Below are 20,941 nucleotides of genomic sequence, written 5' to 3' on the forward strand. Positions count from 1 at the left end.
GCGGCTCCTCATGGCGAACCAGTCCCAGTGCCTGGAGGACGCGCCCGGCCGCTGGCCCCCCGGGGAGCCGAGCTCGCCCGAGCTCTACAGCGAGGCGCAGCGGCTGGCGCTGGAGGAGCTGGTGGCGGGCGGCCGGGCCGCTTTCCGCGCTTTCCTGCGCCGGGAGAAGGTGCCCGGCTTCCTCTCGGAGCCCGAGATCCAGGCTATCCTCCAGGCGGCCGCGCCGCCGGCCGGGGCCGAGGACGGGGCGGCCGAGCCCTCGCTCAGCGCCTCGCTGGACTGCTCCTCGCTCACCTACTTCCCCGAGCAGTCGGACGTGGAGCCGCCCGTGCTGGAGCTGGGCTGGCCGGCCTTCTCCAGCGGCTCGTACCGCGGCCTCACCCGCGTGGAGGCGCTTTTCCAGCCCAGCTTCGGGGAGACCATCTACAGCTGCAAGGAGGCGGTGCGCAGGCAGATCCGCTCGGCCAGGGAGGTGAGTCCCCAGCCTGGCCTCTGCGCCCCCTTCCTGCCCGAGCCTCCTTCTCCGGGCGCCCAGGCTTGTGCCTGGGGAACTGGGGGTGTAGCATCAGCCCCCGGCTGGAAGTGGTTTCCATCACGTACAGGGCTTTAGAGTTTGGTTTAATGACTGTCGGTCAGTACCCTCCCTATACAAACGGTTCCAACACCCCATGGAAGCTGGGCTGCAGGGGAGAGTTTAACCCGCCCTAATGCTGTGTCCTTCAGTGTGAGCAACCTCTAGCCCCTAGCTCAGCTCCCCTAGCGCTGCCCCTGGCTCTAATGACTGGGTGAGTGTTTAATCTGGGCAGTTAATGAGGGTGAGCTGTTAGTACGGAAAACCAGAGTCTGGCTGCGATTGAATAAATCTCTGTACTCGTACTGTACACATTATTGCAATAATATTTGTACAAAGCATGCCTAGCCTGAGGTATCATTTGAAAACTCATCATTTGCTGGTGGTCAGTATTATCCCTGCTACAATGTCGCCACACATTCTATGTGAAGTTATAACGTTCCCGTGTATGGGGTTAACAACACATGTTTGAAACCCCACTGCCCTGCACAGGCAGAAATCAGGTCTGTCCTAAACAAAAGAGGGAATGTGTGCTTGCTTTAATTTGCATTTAAGCAGTAAACAGAATCATCAAGCAGAGAGGAAAACTAAAGGACGCTTACGTATGTGAAAAAAACAAGCAGGGAATATCCTTTCACATAGACTGTCTCTTTGGGTCTCTGCTGGAAATGTTTTTCAAGAGTGGGGCTGAAACTACAAAAAGGGGAGACAAAGGCCCCAAAACCCTCCACTCCCCACACAGACCATGCCCATCACATTCACTGCCCCTCAAGAGACAAAGGAAGCAGCTGTTAAACTGTGGGAGGAGTCCTGACCTGTGGATTGATTCTTATGACTGCTGAAAGCATGTGGTGAGAACTTTGCTTTGAATCTAATAGAGTTTTGTTAGGCAGTGTTTTATCTTGTAACCATTTCTGACTCTTACGCCTTATTACTTGTACTTTGTAGTTTATTATTAACTTGTTTTGTTTCATCTAATCCAGTATGTTCAAGTTGAAGTGTCTGGGTAACTTCCTTTGGGGTAGTAAATTGTGTGCCTGTTATTAAGGCTATGATTATGTCACTGAATCTGTGACTTCCAGAGACCTCTGTGACATTTTCTTCCCTGGATCTGTCAGCTGGCTGGCTGTGCAGCTCTCCGCTGCTGCTGGTGGCGGAGCCCCTGAGCAGCAGGGGGACCCGGCAGCTCCCAGTCCCCACAGGTGGCGGGGGACACCCCACAGCTCCCAGCTGCCATGAATGGTGGGGGAACCTCCTCCACAACTCCAGGCAGTAAGGGGACCTCAGAGCTCCCTGTGGGTGGCAGGGTCCCCCAGCTGCTCAGTGTCTGTGGGTGCTGGACCCTCCTTCCTCCCCACTTTGTCAGGAATATTTTTAGTAAAAACCACAGGTCCTAGGCTTCTGTGGATTGTTGTGTATTGCCCGTGACCTGTCTGTGATTTTACACACAAATATCCCTGACAAAATCTGAGCCTTACCTATTATTCTCTTAAAGGAATAATGGACTTAACCTATTTGTGCTGTCCAAGAGAGGACTTGGCAGTACAGGACATATATTCCTGGGGAGAAATATGGGAGTGTGTTGGGATCACCCTGTAGTAGTAATTAAAGCTGGCAAGAGTCAAGGTGTGGCTGGCTGGCTGCAGCGCGTACAAACATAGCTGGGAGTGATTTACATTCTGGAGGCTGTTTGAAGAGCAGTCCAGGTTGGAGACTACAGCAGCAAGGCATTGTAACCTGAGGTGCCCTTTACAGGGCAGGGATAACACAGCTACTCATTGGTCTGGACTGTACCCTTGTATGTCACACCTGGGGCTAGTCAGACTCTTGGGCTGCTTCACCCTTGCCAGTTCTAACTAATGCTCTCCTAGATCATGGTTTGAAAAGCATCCCTTAGTTTATCTTGAGGTATGTATGTAAGAAGGGGGCACTGTGGGGGAGAGACAGCACTGAAACAAACCATGGCTGTAGGAAGCTCTGATCTACAAGAAAGCAAAACAAACCCCCATAAGCCTCAGAATGCAGGCAAGGGATTCCCTGCAATTTTTATACTATGCTTCCAGCCTGTGCTGCTTGTAAGGAGCAAGGCTGGATTGAGGTCTCTGAGTCAGGGACTTGATCATCACCCAGATGTCCTCTGAGCTGGTTATAACACGTAGTATAGCTGGGACCAATACTGTCCCAGTGACTGGGCTAAAACCTTGGACTGTCTGCTAAACTGCATGAATATGGACCTGTTGATGTGGATTACAGCAGGAGAACATCTTTAGCACCGTAACTGCCTTCACTCTGCAAATTGAACACCTTTTCTGCTATGGGGAGAAGGAAACCACATGAGGCCACGTATCTAATGTATACCCAGCCCTTGTCATCACTGCACTTATTCTTGCAATGCTGCACCAGCAATATGGCTAATTATACCTGTTTAAAACTGGCACTAACGTGATATAAAGGTTGACGAAACAATGCACTCAGAAGTCAGAAATTGTAGAGTGAAGGCTGAATTGCCCCTTGTGCATATGCCTTACTTAGCATGTAGTGTCTGCCACTTCCACTTTGTCACTTGTCCAATATCACGCTTTCTGTAGTAAAAGCTTCCGGTTTCATACTCCTGCATACAAGCTGTACTACTGTGTAAAACAGACTATGCAGCTAACATGCTATCCTAGCCAGAATATTAGGATGTGTGTGTTTGCACTGAAATGACAATGTGAGCTATAATCTCTTCAAACAAATGAGTCAAATTATAAAGTCACAAGACTAGGACAAATAAGAACATATTTTTAGTGTTAGAGTCATAATGATTTAACCATTTCTTGCTTTGCAATAATCTCTATATTGCGCAAAGGGGTAAAGTAATTAAAAAATCCTAAGCCTATTAAACAGTATATTATGAATGTATTGGTCTCTGTCTGCCTTACCATCTCCTATCAAAAACATCATGCACAAACTTGTCCAGTTTTTAAACAGCTTGGAAATTTTTTTAGGGATCTGTTTGGATCTGGGCCACACCCATTAATTCTTTCCCTTCTAGCAATGTTACACAGTTACATAAATATTAAACTCCATCCTCCCTTTATGCTGCTTGCCAAGACATTCCAGATCTTTTCACCCAAATGTTCCACTGCTTATGAGCTGAAGTTTGTCTTGGCCAAATCAAATGGATCCTTAATTGCTCCCATATCAAGTTCCTAACCAATTTGTCTTGTGTAGCTGCAGTTCCCTAATAAATGCCATGTTGCTTTTCAAAGTTCTTGCACGTGTAGCTTCCCGCTCTGATGCAATAGGATTTTATCTGCAAAGACAACCCTCTGGCCATAATGCTGTGATTTCCCCCTCCCTTCCCCTCCCAACTCCCTAGTCTGTAAACAGCTGATGTTCATAGTTTTGCACAGCAGCAGTGGTGTTAAACTTCACCTGATGCTAGCCAGTTTCACTACTGCCAGTGAGAACCCCCAGGCAGCTATGAAACTGTCCAATGTCAGTTTCACACTGCTGTTTGAGGGGAGCTGAAGAGGCAGGCATTTAGCTTCTTGGCGGGTGGGACTGAAGATGCCAAAACTAGGAAGCTGGCAAAAGGATGGCCTAGAAGTCCTTTTTGTTAGGTCCTGCTGCATTTGTGTGTGTGTGCTCCCACTCCCCCACCTGTCACCCCTACCAGCCAGAAGGCTCTGAGGTGAGGAGAAGAAAGCAAGCGTAATCTTTTTGTCAGTAGCTAGTATCTGAGGTAAGGGGGATGTCCTTCATCTTGTCATCTTTGCCGCCAATGTCTACTAGTGAGGCTTCTTAGCAAGATTGAGCCCCTGTGCAGAGTCTAGGGCTAGCAGCCTTCTCAGCAGCTGAAGATGGCAGACTAGCTGGGCTTTTCGCTAGAGGCTGAGCCAATGGGAAAGCATTATTTTTGTTGGTTAAAGTTAGACATTTAAACCATGCCCTCGACCTAATCTAGTTGATCAACACCACACAAAACATGCACTTCTAGCAAAAACGATTGCTAGAGGCAATGGGCCAGATCCTGTTTTGTCACAGTAACGTAACCTCCAGAATAGCTGTTTATTGCCACTGAATTATTGCCCAGATCTTTGGGCCCCATAGCTCCTATAACTTGTATCTTCGGCCTGGTCTACACTTAAAATTAGATTGATCTAGCTACGTCACTCAGGGCTGTGAAATTTTTCACACCTCACATGCTGCAGTTGCATCAAATTAACTCTCGGTATAGGTGCAGATAGGTTGATAGAATTTTTCCATCAACCTAGTGACTACTGCTTGGAGAGGTCAATTAACTACTTCAATGAGAAACACCCATCCATCAATGTAGGAAGCATATACTCTGGCTCTACAGCAGCATAGCTGCATCACGGTAGCTGTGTTACTGTTGTATAGACATAGCTTAAGATGTCCTATAATGCTACTAAGAACCAAGCAGGCATCAAACAACCGAAAGAGAATGTCTTGCTCATTTTCTCCCTTGTACTCCAAGGTTTGACTTGGCATAAGATGCCATAATTGGTCAGATGTCTAGTATCCTGTCTCTGACAGTGGCCAATACCAGAGGAGACAAAGGCAGTATCTCCTTCCCCTGCCAAGTCCTTTCTATAATTAAACTGAGGGACAGCTCAGTGGTTTGAGCATTGGCCTGCTAAAGCCAGGGTTGTGAGTTCAATCCTTGAGGGAGCTACTTAGAGATCTGGGGCAAAATCAGTACTTGGTCCTGCTAGTGAAGGCAGGGGGCTGGACTCGATGAACTTTCAAGGTCCCTTCCAGTTCTAGGAGATAGGCTATCTCCATTAATTTATTTATAATTTAACAGTATTTTACAGGCTCTTGGAGGAGGATTTTTTTCCTGCTTACCTGTAACTTACACTCAAACTAACACCGCCCTCCACCCTGCCCTTTGCTAACTTGAATTGGTTTCTGGTTGCCATTTGAAGGTATGTGTATTAAAGGAGGGAATACAATGAGCATTTGGACAATCATCTCTGGAGTGAGCGAAGTCAGGCTTTTTAATCTGGGAGGATCATGTTCTGAATACGCTTCTTTTGGTTGCTAACAAACAATAACTTTAAAAATACACCTAGGGAGTTTAAAAAAAGAAACTTGTCAGGTCAGCTGTTGATCTATATGTGCATGACAACCCACAACGATGCCACCCAAAACACAATAGAACAGGAAAGGCCAAGTGCTACGGGGCTGAAGTTTTAAAGATGTATAGTCTTGAGGGCCAGAATTCCATGTCAATCAGTGTTAAGTTATGAAAGAGGGAGTAACAGATAAGATTTTTTTTTATGCTGCCCTACAATGTGAGTGAAAAGGGGTCACTTGAGAGAAAAAAGGACAAGTGAATTTAGAATGAATTAAAAAAAAACAACAGCATTTCAAGTCGTTCTAATCCACCTAAGGAATTCGCAACCCCAAGAGATCAGTCAATTACTATAGCTGAAGTTAATAAAAATAGCCTTGATTAAAATTAGGACCAATAATGTGTAATTAGACACAATAAAAGCAGTCACTAAATCTCATACTTCAGGGCATAAACTGACTGAGAGTTACGAAGAAAGTTCTTTTCTTCCTTTCCCGCCCCAGTGTACAACACTGTGTACCTGGCTTGGTACTATGTGCTCTGTATAGAGGTTGGGGTTGGTTTCCTTTGAAGCTATGGGTATTAACTACAGCCAGAGGCAGGATATTGGATTAGATGGACCAATGGTCTGACACTTATTCAATAATAAGAGCAGGCTCCTGATTCAGGTTTTTCTTGGTGGTTAAAGACTAGCTGGAAGGAAGTGCCTTTCCCAGGGGTGGCTGTGAAAATCTAAAATACATGAATGAAAACATTGCTCTACTTGTGTTTGGCTTGGAATGCTGGTCTGTCCAGTGCAGTAGAAAAACAGCACCTCTTTCCATATTCCTGTACCTGACAGTAATGCGCAGAGGGAGGATTGGAAATGTGTGGCTCAGAGGTAGATGTGGACCTACAAGAAGAAACTTGGCCTTGTGACTAGTCCAGTTGAAGTGTACACGTAGCTCACTGAGGAAGGTAAAGTCCAGAGGTGGTGGTTATGGCTAGAAATACATCACAGTACTCAAGCAATGGGCTTAACTCTAGCATGTTACTATAGCACTGATACCCGAATTCTGGAAATTCCAGATTCAGTAGGTTACTGGATAATCCTATCTGCTAGGGATAAACCCACTTCTACAGGTGCCAGAGCTACTTGAAACCACAGCTGCCTGCTGTAACTTGCATACAACTCAAACTACTACATGAGACTGGCCTCTTCTCCAGGGATTACCTCTGTCACATAATGCCCTGGGTCTGCATAGAAACTTCCAAATGTTGGGAGGTATTGAACGTTTCTTTATCTTGGGTTTTTATCAGATTGGAAAGTTGCTGATTCAGGCCAGGTCTCAAGGTGCCTTCAAGGGGCTAATCAATTCTAGCTGGTGTGGTTCAGTAAAGGTTGCTGTTGTAGCATTCTCTCTATTCTATACAAGGAGGGATTAAAACCCGAATTTAGAGAAGTAAACAAGTGATTCAGGTACCGGAAATAGCAAGGGAGGTGTAGCTATTAATCTGTATTGTTGTAACATGTGCATAGCTGGTGCAATGAAGGGAAACGACAAGAGAATGAATCTTATACTCTACTGTGCCTGTACGTGCACCCTTCAGTGGCGGAAACTAGTCACATTGCTCACCTGAGACTAAAACAACTCCTGTGGCCTAAAACACACACTAAAGCTGAGGCCTGGATCATCCTGCAGGGATCAAAGTATGGAGAGGGTCTACTATACGCCCATCCTGCATGTGCGCACACATCCCTCCTGAAGCAGTGAAGAGTGAAATTTCATGAGTAAGAATAGGTGACGGAATGCAACTACACAAGTGGGTACTCTACCCTGATTTGTGTGACAAGTCCCTTGGTCTCTGTATGCCATGAGCAGTTAGGATCCGCCGTTCCAAGCTTCCTCTTGAAGACCAAATGTTGTAAAAGAGAGAAATTGCTTTCACTGGGTTTCTCTCCCCTTGCAGAGCTTAGAGAAGTTCTCTATTTAAAACTGCAGTTCAGAAATGTTTGAAACTCTGATGAATTCAGCACTTGGTTTACAGATTTGGACAATACTGGCCTTTCTAGTCCATCCATAAATTTGGATGGAGTGTGCATATATTTTTAAAAAGAGAGACAAACTTCCCCCTCCCCCTCCCAATTTCCAAGCAACTTCTCTGATCTAGTATGTACCTATATCTGCATGTTAATAGCTTGGTATGGTGGGCATCTGTAACATGCCATGATTCCATGTAAAACCCCAGGTTCAGAATGAACTTTGCTCAAACTGTACATGTGGTCTGTCTCTTCATAGACTTCACTTTTTCTTTCCCCTCCCTTCCATAGCCTTATAACGAGGCTTAAATATTTCTGGATGCATGTGTTCCCCTCCAGGCTAAAAAGAAAGTTAAGGTGGTGGGCAAGTGGTTCTGTAACACTGGTGGATGAGATCGTGGTTCCAATGCCACTTCAGTTCCAGGTGAGCTCTACTGTTTGCTGAATTGGGGAGCTCTTTTGCAGTAGAGGTGACCACTTGGAGGAAGAAACGCTGGCCAGAAACGTCATAATACTCTTCTCATGGTCAGTCTAAGGAGTAGCACTGTCATCTTCCTAGTTGTAAGGCTATGTAGCTAGGCAGCTTCAATGTTTAGCAAAAGGACTGGTGGCACTTGTGTATGAGGATGAGTGGATGGATAAACTTTCAGCTTGAGGTCATGCACAATCCTAAATGAGGGAAGGGTGTAAATGTATTAAACAAAAAGTAATTAAACAGTGAGAGAGATGACTATCAAACAGCAACAGATTGTTATTGCCTAACGACTGGTGAGTCAATATTTGATTTTGATTGAACCTTGGGGCAGCTAGTGACTGATGGACTGGTAGAAATACCCTGAAGCCAGAACGTGTGATCATACTGCATTCACTAGCATCTAGCTTTCCAAAGTAAGTCACTTGTACCCTGTGAACCAGAAAGGTAGTTTCAGTCCACTGGTATTTTAGTTTCTGCCACTGTAGTGCCAGGCATACAAAGCAAAAGGTGAGGACAGTGCATCAGGAGTCTTTATGTCAGGGGTGGCCAACCTGTGGCTCTGGAGCCACATGTGGCTCTTCAGAAGTTAATATGCGGCTCCTCGTATAGGCACCGCCTCTGTGGCTGGAGCTATAGGCGCCAACTTTCCTGTGTGTGTGTGTGTGTGTGTTCACTGCTCAACCCCTGGCTCTGCCACAAGCCCTGCCCCCACTCCACCCCTTCCTGCCCCCTCCCCTGAGCCTGCCGTGCCCTCGCTCCTTCCCCTTCTCCCCCTCCCCCCCCAGCCTCCTGCATGCCACAAAACAGCGTATCGGGAGGGAGAGGCATTGATTGGCGGGACTGCCGGTGGGTGGGAGGCATGTGGGGGTGGGGGGGCGCTACTGACGTATTACAGTGGCTCTTTGGCAATGTACATTGGTAAATTCTGGCTCCTTCTCAGGCTCAGGTTGGCCACCCCTGCTTTGTGTCTACACCAGGGTGGACAAACTACGGCCCACGGGCCGAATCCAGCCCGTCAAGGCTTTGAATCCCGCCCGTGGGATTTCCGGCCCCTGGTGGGCACAGCCCAAGCCCTAATGTCTACATCACACCTTAGTCTGAGCCCCGCAAGCCTGAGCCGGTTGGCATGGGTCAGACATGGGTTTTTAATTGCAGTGTAGACATATCCTTAAAAGCACCTTCACTAATGATGCCTTTCAAATTGCAAGTATTGGTGAGATTACAGCTGGGTGAATAAAGTGCAGCCAATAACTTGTTTGACTGATTTAGATTGGGCTTTTCAAGAGCGGCCATTGTTGGTCTAACTGTTCCCCTTGAATTAAACAGGAGTTTTCTAGCATTGACTTAGGCTAGGTCTACACTACAGCGGGGGTCCGACCTAAGATACGCAACTTCAGCTACGTGAATACCGTAGCTGAAGTTGCGTATTTTAGGTCGGCTTACCTGGCGGTGAGGACGGGGGAAAGCCGACCACTGCCGCCGACTCCGCTGCCGCCTCTTGCTGAGGTGGATTTCCGGAGTCGACGGCAGAGCGATCAGGGATTGATTTTACCGCGTCCTCACGAGACGCGGTAAGTCGATCCCCGATAGACCGATTGCTACCCGCCGGATCGGCGGGTAGTGAAGACATACCCTTAATGGTAGTAGCGGTAGACCAAAACTGAATGCTCTTGCTAAATACCTTTAGCCTCCCTCTTCTGGCTGTGCATTGTCACAACAGCTTATTTCCTCAAATTATTCGAATAATTCTTGGAGGGTAGCTTGTTGCAAGTGCTTGAAAGCTAAAATTCAAGCTGTTTAATTTTCACTGGACACCTAAATCACAAGTACTGCTTATTTTCCTTGATTTGATATGCATGACTTTTAGAATTGGGATTCTTGTGAAAATGTGGAGTTTTTCAACTCAAAATCTCCTTTCAGTGAATATTTTCTAATGTCCACTTAAGTTGTGGTTTCTGCAAACACTTTCTACAGTAAACTCTTGTTAGGACACATGCAAAAAGCAAATCTGTTTAAAAACACCTGAGTATTTCTGCAGACTTTCTAATTACCAGTGCTTTGGAACAGGGTACAAGGGTGAACAAAAAAGTAAATCTCTGTACTTTGGGAAGTAACTTTGTGTGTGAGCAATACCACACAAGTAGTGGTTCTGCAGCGTACCTATACACACCTTGGGGCTGCAGCGTACCTATACACACCTGATAAGTGCAGCTCCCATACACCTACATTACTTGTATAGCCACTCTCCTTCGATGAGCCAGTACTTTGGAATATGGCGAAACAAGCCATCAAATTGAATTTTTTTTTACCCATCTCCATCATCCCCAAGCCAGATGCACTTCTGAATGATGAAGGGCTAGATATCTAGCTCTGTGATGACATTTGGAGTCAGCTAGATGGGTTGCTAGAACACACATGGCTGTGGTCCTAGTTCTTAGTAGCCTGGAAGAGAAGGATCTTCCTGTCTTGAGCGCTGTCTACACTAGAGGAATTATTAGTAGAAAGTGTGCAATGGTGCTAATGCTGGTGGAAAGATCTTTTGGTGAAGGCACTGGACTGGGATTCAAACTATTAATACCTGGCTCTATCAGGGTTCAGTTCTCAGCTCTGCCCCAGACTCCCTTTGTGACCGTGGATAAGCAGCTTAATGTCTGTGTGCATGGGGATGATAGGGATACATCATCATCATCATCAGACAGGGGTGTTGTGAGGATAAATTCATTAAAGCTTGTGAGATGCTCAGATACTACAGGGATGGAAGACATGTTAGATAGTCCAGTATAGATAGGAGCTTTTATGCCTAAAACTCTCTCGAGCCGCAGTGAACTGATCAGCGACTGTAGGGTTAAGACAAATCCTTGCAGCAGGAGGTGTTCAGCCCAGAGTATCTGGGAGCAAGGGAGTGGAGCCAACTCTGCAAGACTGCTGACTGTGCCACGCCAGCTCCCTAGGTGCTGAAATAAGATGTCATTATGCAAGGTTGTGCAGAAAAGCAAACCATAACATGTGAGAGCATTAACAGGTGTGGGAATAATCCATCTGGGATCATCCTGTATACTCCAGGGCATAGTGAGTTTGACTAAATTGTGGGAACATAAGATGATCATTTTGCCAAACAATAACAACAAAAAGCAGCATGAAAGTGGCATTATACAGCCAGACAAGTTTCTGAATGAGAACTGACTGGGGGAGCTACTGATTTAGACAGGCAAAAGTCATGCTTGCTTGTGTAATGAGAGAGTCAGGCTCTGGGCCTCATGGCGTCTTCTGTTTCTGCAGGTGATCGCTCTGGTTATGGATTCCTTCACAGATGTTGATATCTTCAGTGATCTTCAGGAAGCCTATAGAAAGCGGAAGATTCCGGTCTACATCCTTCTGGACCAAGATTTTCTACCCCACTTCATGGAAATGTGCAGGAGTCTGGGAGTCTGCCCTGAGCAGGAAGGTGTAAGTATTAGAGGAGTTTTCTATGGTAAATTATGGCGTGTCTTTCAAAGACAATGCATGTGAAATACTAGCTGCCTATAGTTGAACATTTTAGACACTCTTTTATGTTTGCTTGGAAGCCTCTGTGTATCCCAAAGGTTGGGGATTTACACTGCAGGATTTGAATGTGGGCTCTGCATTAACCCAACATGATAGGCTCCCAAAACCAGCAAGAGCCATGTAGAAGCAGCATATTGGCCCTTATCCCAACTTATACGTATTGTATTGCAATACTATTCAGAGGCCACAGTTGTAGGGAGCAGCCCCATTGTTCTGAGTGCCATACATACGTATAGGAAGAGACTGTCCTTGTCCTGAAGAGCATGCATTCTAAATCACATGTGGCTTTTATAGTCTGTTCTCCCCTCCCCCCATAATATGCATTTCTTTTTAAATGAAGTGTCAAATGTCAGACCCACCTGATGTAGTCACGTAGGTCATGTGACGTATTCCAGTTCTTCAGAATCAGTTTTAATTATGAATAATAAAAAAAAATTCTAGCTCTCATGGTTGAGGAATCTTCCAAGCGTAAAGCTATGCAGTGTTGCCTTAAGTTTTCCGATATCTTGAAGTGTGAACTCCCCTGCCCCGATTTACTCTCACTGAGAGGTTGGTACTAAAGCCCAATGATGACATTCAGGGGACAGAATAAGGGACAGGGTAGGATTTGGAAGTTTCTGCAGGGCAGGAAATGCAGAGGGACAAAAAGGGTGGTGGGGACAAAGGTAGGGAAGAAATAATGGTATCCCCAAAGATGAGGCTATTTTCCCAATAAGTGCTGCTGAATGTGAAAATCTGGTACTAAATCACTAATGATTAAAAGTTCAATTATTACAGACAAGGCCATTTCTACCTTCGATCTTTGTGCAAACCTCCAGTTGACAATAGTGAGAGTTTCTTTTAGCCCTAACCTATGCTTTGACTAATGATGCATAATTAAAATGGAATTGGGCCATCTCTGCAGATTGAGTCTGACATCTCTGTAAGCTGTGTAGAGACAAGGAACTCAACCACATTTATCTCTATAGTGGTTAGCACAAATTTGCTGTTATAAATGGTTAATAATAGTGTCACTTAGTATTAACACTTGCTGGACAGTAAGTGGTATTAAGCAAGTCAGTTTCTTTCCTCACTCCACTGCATGGTTTATATGTTTATATGTTGAAGAGAATTGTTGACTCTTATGAAAATCAATTTAATGTTTTTTTTTCTTTTAAACAGCTGATGAGAGTTCGAACTATAACTGGGAACACTTACTACACAAGGTCAGGAGCTAAAATTGTTGGGAAAGTCCATGAGAAGTTCATGTTAATTGATGGCATTAGAGTGACGACAGGCTCCTACAGGCAAGTTCTGGGGTCCTTTGCATTTCTTTAGGTCTTTGTGGGGAGGAGATTTCTGCAAGAAGTGAAAACTAACTTGAAAGATATAGGATTGGCTCAAAAGCAATATTGGTGGTTCATCTATCTAATGCTATTAACTTTTTGAATCTGAATCAGCCTTGAGTAATGGGAAATTGAGTGGCTGCATTTCAATTGAGCGCTCAGATCCATAGAGGAGGGTCATGGGGAGGAAAATATTTGTCTCATTGCTTCTGTTTCTGGCAGGCTGAGCTCCCTAGTACGCTATTTCCTGTAACTTCCACCATTTGGGGGAACTTTCTACCATTTGTATTATTCAAACACCTACAGCCAGTTGTACAAGGGCAAGCATATTTCTCACTTAGTTTTTGTTGCTGCATCAGAGATGAAACCTAGTTGCATGGTGGGTTCCTGAAAACCAGTGCACAACAACATGACCATACGTTAGCTCAATGGTTCTCAACCAGGGGTATGGATACCCCTAGAGGTACACAGAGGTCTTCCAGGGGGTACATCAACTCCTCAAGATATTTGCCTAGTTTTATAATAGCTTACATAAAAAGCACTAGCAAAGTCAGTACAAACTAAAATTTCATACAGACAATGACTTGTTTATACTGCTCTATATACTATACGCTGAAATGTAAGTACAATATTTATATTCCAGTTGATTTATTTTATAATTATATGGTATAAATGAGAAAGTAAGCAATTTTTCAGTGATAGTGTGCAGTGACACTTTTTTGTATTTTAGGTCTGATTTTGTAAGCAAGTAGTTTTTAAGTGAGGTGTAACTTGGGGATACAAAAGACAAATCAGACTCCTGAAAGGGGTACAGTAGTCTAGAAAGGTTGAGAGCCACTGCATTAGCTCAACAGGCTTCTGTATGACTATGGCATAAAGTGTCATCGATTGCATAAGGACTGGATATGGATAGCCCTAATGGAAAGTTATACCTCACCTAAACACATAACCCTCCTAATGTGTACTTGTCACTCGGTGTGTGTATAGTTGTACTATTCATTCTAATGTACCAGTTAGTGAGATTAACTGTGAATCTCCGTTTGTTTTCAATAGCTTCACGTGGACTGATGGGAAATTAAATAGCAGTAACTTGTTGCTGCTGTCAGGCCAAGTGGCTGAACACTTTGACCTGGAGTTCAGGATCCTTTATGCACAGTCAAAACCGATCAGCCCTAAGCTGCCATCCAGCTGCCGGAGCAGTGGAATATTTGATCACCTGGTCAATGGAACAAAATCACCTAAAGACTACACTGTGGGAAACCTCTTGAGAGCAGAGTTGGCCAGACTGTCAAGCACCCCCAAGAAACCACTGACAAAAACAGATTTGGCTAACAACACTGAAGGAAGCAAATCCTATAACCTAGGTCCTTCCTACATCGGCACAGAGGAGTGGTTTGGAAGTCAGGAGGCCATAGTGGAACCAAAGGAGGTGAACAGCATGTCTACTCAAACTGAACCATGGGAAGAGAAACCCACAGTGACTCTCTCTAATGCTGTCACGCAAACCAGTGTTGTAATGGTAGCATCTGGAACCCAAACCTCTGTTGCTGCTAGAATGGCTGGCACTCAAACAGTTGTGCCACGGAAGACAGCTATGACCCAGACAGACAAGAAGGAGAGTGTGGAAGAGCATCTACTGCTGAGACAACAATCGAAAGAAGGATCTCCTTCATCTGGAAAGTCCACATCAACTTCTTCTAGTCTACGGTCACTTTCTTCATCATCTTCCCAGTGCTCTCTGGCAAGCTCTACCAGCTCGCTGTCCTCTCTGAGGTCCATTGAGTACTCTGGCAACCACAGGGCAGAGTACTTCCAAAAACTGCATAAAGAGAGGCAGGTCCACTACTCTGTTATCAGGTCCAAACTTAACCATATGGTTGCTATCCTCTCCCGAAGGGGACGCGTGCCTGAAAACTGTACAAGCTGCCACGTTGTAAGCTGCAATGTAAAACACAGGCGTGAGATCAGCACCAGCCTACTCAGCCTCAGAGACATTTCAGTGTTCAAATAAGTGACTGAGTTGGCTATAAGCACAAGAGCTCCAGGCTCACTGCACAGTCCTTTTAATAGCTGCTGATTCTTATAGTCCATCCTGGTACCCTGTGTGTAGGGGCTGGTAACTTGCCAGCACTGTAGTCTTATTCTATACAACTTGTTAAACAATGCACCGAAATATTTTTAGATATTTTTAATGCCATAAGTGCCTCCACTTGCTTTTTTAACATGTAATAACAGTAAAATTCATTCTATCTATGGATGTTTACCCCCTCAATTCCTTGTTAGACTGTGACCGGCAAAATATACTAGCTAGTGCTTTGTAGTGCTGTCAGCATTATGGTTTTAACTTATTTATATTTAGAAAAGTTGTTCTCAAGTCAGAATGATTCTGTTCAAACTGAGTTCTGAGATCTTATTCTGATTTCCACTCACTAACATGAATTATTTTAATATTGGGTTTTATTATAACTTTGGCTTTTTAAAGCTTTTATTTTCAAAATAATGTGGGGAAATAGCTTCACATATCTGCAATAAACAAGGCTAACTTTGTTCCTAATCTGACTTCAATGATCAATTTAGATATATTATGGGTTTATCACTCTTGCATGATAGTCATAAGGACTCTAGATAAGAGCTTATGGGTGTTTTTGTGTTTGATTATATCCCCTCTGTTTAACTCCAAACTAATGAAACTCACTGAGTGTTACCTAACTAGCCAATCTTCCAGCCTCCATCATTCATTTGCACATTTTGTTTTCTATAAAACCAAGCTTCTTTAATAACCTAGTAAACAACCCTGATGAATGCCCACTCTACACTACCGAGTATAACCCCCAGCTTTTGGGAGAACTCTCATAAGTCTGACAAGCTTTAAGGCCTTTTCAGGGTCTATGCTACAAAAAGTGATCATGTGAGGCAGCAAAACCAATAGGTATGTATTACCTTACATTTTTTCTTTGTGGGATATTTTGCTGAAAAACCGTTACTCCTGTTAGGAAGGAGAATGTGTCCTTATTACCACACACTCTCTGTAGTTGCCCCTCAGAAGGAACTTGTTCCTGATGAGTAGGCACCTGATTCTATTAAATCAAGGGAATCTCCTAGCAATGGCAGCCCTGGCCTGTACTGGCAAAAGTTTCTAGTGCAATAATGTCAGGGGGATGATTATTTAACATGTTTTTATACCAGCAAAAAGCCTTACAGTAGATGCAGTTGTACCAGCAAAAGAGTCCTCTTGGCAGTCTAGTTCATTTTGTTCAGGTAACTGGTGTAAGTTATAAGGGCAAAAGAACTGGTCAGTATAAGCTACTTCCCCACGAGGGAAGCATTGCTGGTGTAGGCCATATTTCAATGTGCCTGTAAACAGTTAGTCTAGTAACTTTCTTCTCTATAAGGTATCATATAGGACATGGGGCTGTGTGAGGGCAGGGGGTAGCTCAGGGTGCAGGGAGAGGGGTATTAGGAGCTATGTGCTCAGAGGGTTCCCCTGCAGTCCCTGTTCCCAGAGGGGTCTGCCAGCCACAGACCCAGGTATCTCCACCTGACCGGTTCTTACAGACTGCCTCTGTGGGAGCAAAGGGGGCTGGGAGCTGAGGAGCACCTTCAACCTGGGGCACCAGCCAGAGTAGCCGCTGCCCCGCACTGCCTGGTTCCGGCTTCCCGCCTCCAACCTGAGCAGGGAGAGGTGTGGAGTTGCCCCTGGGACTGCCATGCTCTTGCACTGCAGTTTTTGTTTGTTTGTTTGTTGGGGGGGGGGGAATGCCCTCCACGTCCCCAACTCTGCCCATGGGCTCAGGGCTTCTGCCCCACAGGGAGCATCGGGGCTCTGGGATTCAGGACCCGCTGTGACGGGTTCGGTCACAGAGACCCCCTTGGGACTGTCACCTGATGTGCTGAGACTACCTCTGAGCCCATTTTCCCTGCCAGCTTGGGACTTCAGAACCCTGTCTTGTTAAGCCAGACATGCTAGCCTGCTGCAACACAGACCCAGGGTCTGAACCACACCCTCAAAGCTCCAGACTTAACTGAAAACAGCTCAGCAAGTACTCCTGTCTCCACCACCCAGCTCCCAATGGGATCCAAACCCCAAATAAATCCATTTTACTCTGTATAAAGCTTATACAGGGTAAACTCATAAATTGTCCACACTCTATAACACTAATAGAGATGCACAGCTGTTTGCTCCCCTGGGTATTAATCACTTACTCTGGGTTAATTAATAAAAGATTTTAAGTATAAAAAGTAGGATTTAAGTGGTTTCAAGTAATAACAGACAGAACAAAGTAAGTTACCAAGGAAAATAAAACAAAACACACAAGTCTAAACCTAATACATTAAGAAACTGAATACAGGTAAATCTCACCCTCCGAGATGTTCCAATAAGCTTCTTTCACAGACTAGACTCCTTCCTAGTCTTGGCCCAATCCTTTCCCCTGGTACAGTCCTAGTTCCAGCTCAGGTGGTAACTCGGGGATTTCTCATGACTTGCAGCTCCCTTTGTTTTGTTCCACCCCCTTTTATAGCTTTGGCACAAGCGGGGAATCTTGTCTCTCTGGGTCTGCACCCCTCCTAAATGGAAAAGCACCAGGTTTAAGATGGAATCTACTACCAGTACTGTGAGACCCCAAGCCTTCATTCTTCCTGTCCTAGTTAATGGGAGCCATCAAGATTCCAAGCCACCATTAATAGCCCACATTTTGCATAATTACAATAGGACTTCAGAGTAATACTTCATATTTCTAACTTCAGCTACAAGAATATATTCATAAAAATAGGTTGAACACACTCAGTATGTTATAAGCTTTGTAATGATACCTTACAAGAGATCTTTGGCATAAAGCGTATTCTAGTTACATTATATTCACACTCAAACATATTTCCATAAACATATGGAGTGCAATGTCACACCTGCCTCCTGGCTGCAGCTCCCCCAGGGGTGCTGGGGATTGGGGGTTCAGCTGTGGGGCCATGTGGATCCCCAGGGGGCCACGGACCCCTGGTTGAGAAGCGCTGATATAGGGGGTGGCAATGGGGCAATACAAATTATTGCAGCAGGTGCTCTGTCATCTGTCCTAATATCTAGCTGACAACCTTGCACAGCACTGACTTCTTCACACAATGACATTGCATAACCTTTACATTCATGTAATCTAAATTTGTAGGTTGCAACAAGTGGATGCCATCACCTTAATTACATTTGTGTGAAGATGTGCTACCTACTGTTACAAATAATTAAGTAGGAAAAATACAAGGAAAACAATTTCTTTTAAGTGTGGTAACTGATAGCACTTTGTCTGTTGCCAGTTCCATTGTTTTCTCCAGTACAGTTTCATGTTTGTGTGTCTTTCTCTTACCAAGAAGCAGAGAGAAACTTTTTTTTTTTTTTTTTTTAAATTAGAAACCTACGACAATTGGCAGAGGGATGTGGGGGAAGTATAATCCTTGCAAGTACCATACCTCTAACACTGCTGCCCTTATTTCAGAGATTACCTGTATTTCATAAATCTTTCAGAAGTGAGGAAGTTACTAATTCTGATCTATCTTGATCACCTGGAGATATGCTGAGATGGAGGAAGCCAAATCTTTCTAACCTACTGTGGGATGTTTATTCTCGGCAAGCTACAATAGCAGACAGCTGCATGGACAGAACCTTCACTGGCCAATCTGATTTCCACTTTTGTAAAACTAACTTCAGGTCTCATAAATATACTACAGAGTTCTTGCTTTCAGTGAGTTTGTGTGTAATGGGTGGAACAAGCCAGCTTTCTTACTGGATCCTCTCTTATGCCAGTGAGTAGAAAGGTATACAGTACCCTAAATCTAACTTGTCTACAACACAAGCTGGTTAAATGCAGTAACACTTCTCTATTAATGTCAGCATCTGTTCTGATTCTTCTTGGTAGTGGTACCTATACCTATGCTCAAAAGTGGCTACTTTGTGCATTTCAACCTCCCTACATGGGGAAAGCTGACAATTCATTCTTTTATGCTACCACGCCCATACTATGCAACTATGAGGAAAGGAGGATCTGGCTTTAAAGCCCTGGTTGCACTAGCACTGTTTAAGCCAGTAAAAAAGGTGGCTCGGTGGTCAGAAGTCCCCTCATCAGCCACTGCAGGGGTTGTAGAGAACTGGTCAATGCACACTTTAGTAGCCAAGTGAGGGATTTATTCCATGCTTCATTTATGGTAGCACTTTTCTCCTTTTTAAACTCTATTTGAAAACCTTCCTTCATGTCCTTTTTACAATGTTACATTACAGTATTTTCCCATCAGCAGAAAGTATTTTACTTGACAAATTAATTTAAACAGTGAATTTGCAGTGTGGGTTTTCTTAATTATGACTTTTCCTTATCTTTGGTTCTTTCCTTCTACTAGGGATTTTGACTCTTATTCACTTAATGAAACATTTTCTATCTAGATTATATTTTCCAGCTACGGGGGGAGGCAGGAATTAATTCTAGTGCTATTAACTACCATAAGCAGCACATGGAAGAAGTCAGTTATCAAGATGTAGCATACCCATTCTACTCTTCATAACAGCCTATTCTTTCGACACTAGACTTCTTTTGGGGGAAAGAACAGTGCTGTGGAAGAGAGCCTGGGTTTATTCTTGCTGTTTCAAACATTCCTCTGATATGGTTTACTCTGAAGAAAAGGGGTAGAATGACTGTTAACGTGACTTACAGCTGTGGCCTCTGAAGCTTTAGCTTTCACCCAGACAGCCTTTGGCAAAAGGGGGTGGGGTAGGCTAATGCCTTGCTTTTATTTTGGCTACTTGCTACCTGGGCAGTGGGAGTTCACCACCTTTTGGAAGTATCAGAGGGGTAGCCATGTTAGTCTGGTTCTGTAAAAAGCGACAGAGTCCTGTGGCACCTTATACACTAACAGAAGTATTGGAACATCATCTTTCGTGGGTGAATACTCACTTCGGCAGACGCATGTGTGGAAGGGCTCCTTCATGTTAAGAGGATGAGAAATCAGAGTAAACAAAATGACCCTCCCCATGCAGGTTTGTAAATGCAGTTTTAGTGGTTACAGGCAAGGACAAGATCGGTGCAATGCTTTGGTAGCAGGTCTCCTGTGCTGAATGTGCTCTGTTTCTACAACTGTTTTCAATAATTCATTGACAGCCCCGTGGGGCAGGGTAGCCATTCCGAGAGCGCGGATAGGGTTACACAAGGGATTGCTAGGTGGGGAGTGTGGGAGGAAAGCAGGGACTGGTAGAGTTAGAGACTCTCCATTGCTTCTCCCTGGCCCCCTCCAACAGCTGCCCAGCCTGAGTCAGGGCATCTCCACCAAGGTGAGCTGGAGCATTAGGGCAGGGCCGCTTGGAGGGGGGGCAAGTGGGGCAATTTGCCCCGGGCCCCGCAGGGGCCTCCACGAGAATGTCGGAGGCTCCCCCCCGGCGCCTCAGCACGCCGTGTCCAGGAGCGGCCCCGGACAGTGCTGCAGCGGTGTGGCCTGAGCTCCTCCGGCTCGGAGCCGCGGGGTAAGGGGGCGGGGCTCCGGGCTGAGCGGCGGGAGCTCAGGTCCCGTGGAGCCACGCCGCTGCAGCACTGTCTAGGGCCGTTCATGGACGCCACGCGCTGAGGCTCTGGGAGAGGGGGGAGGCGGGAGTAAGCAGCATGGTAAGGGGGCCAGGGCCAGGCACTCCCCGACCCCATCCCCACCCCCCCCCACAGCCCTGACCCCCAGCTCCGAGCCCAGTCCCTCTGAGCCAGGCACCCCCCGACCCCATCCCTCCCACATCCCTGACCCCCAGCTCTGAGCCCAGTCCCTCTGAGCCAGGCACCCCCTGACCCCATCCCCCCCACAGCCCTGACCCCCAGCTCTGACCCCAGCCCCTTGGAGCCGGGCACCCCCCAACCCCATCCCCCCACAGCCCTGAGTCCAGCCCCTGTGAGCTGGGCACCCCCCCCCC

The 20,941-nt window shown here is 45.6% G+C and overlaps 1 protein-coding gene across 1 annotated transcript; it reads left to right on the forward strand.

Moving 5' to 3' along the window:
• Positions 1–10: 10 nt before the first annotated feature.
• On the forward strand, positions 11–15,568 carry LOC113405541 (protein FAM83D-like). Its single transcript, XM_026646757.2, has 4 exons — positions 11–472; positions 11,429–11,596; positions 12,857–12,981; positions 14,074–15,568. The coding sequence occupies exons 1-4, from the start codon at positions 11–13 to the stop codon at positions 15,029–15,031; spliced, it is 1,713 nt and encodes a 570-aa protein (XP_026502542.1). The 3' UTR covers positions 15,032–15,568.
• Positions 15,569–20,941: the final 5,373 nt, after the last annotated feature.

Source organism: Terrapene carolina, unplaced genomic scaffold (genome assembly GCF_002925995.2).
Source record: "Terrapene carolina triunguis isolate 2854851 unplaced genomic scaffold, T_m_triunguis-2.0 Scaffold42072, whole genome shotgun sequence".
Taxonomy (NCBI): Eukaryota; Metazoa; Chordata; order Testudines; family Emydidae; genus Terrapene; species Terrapene triunguis.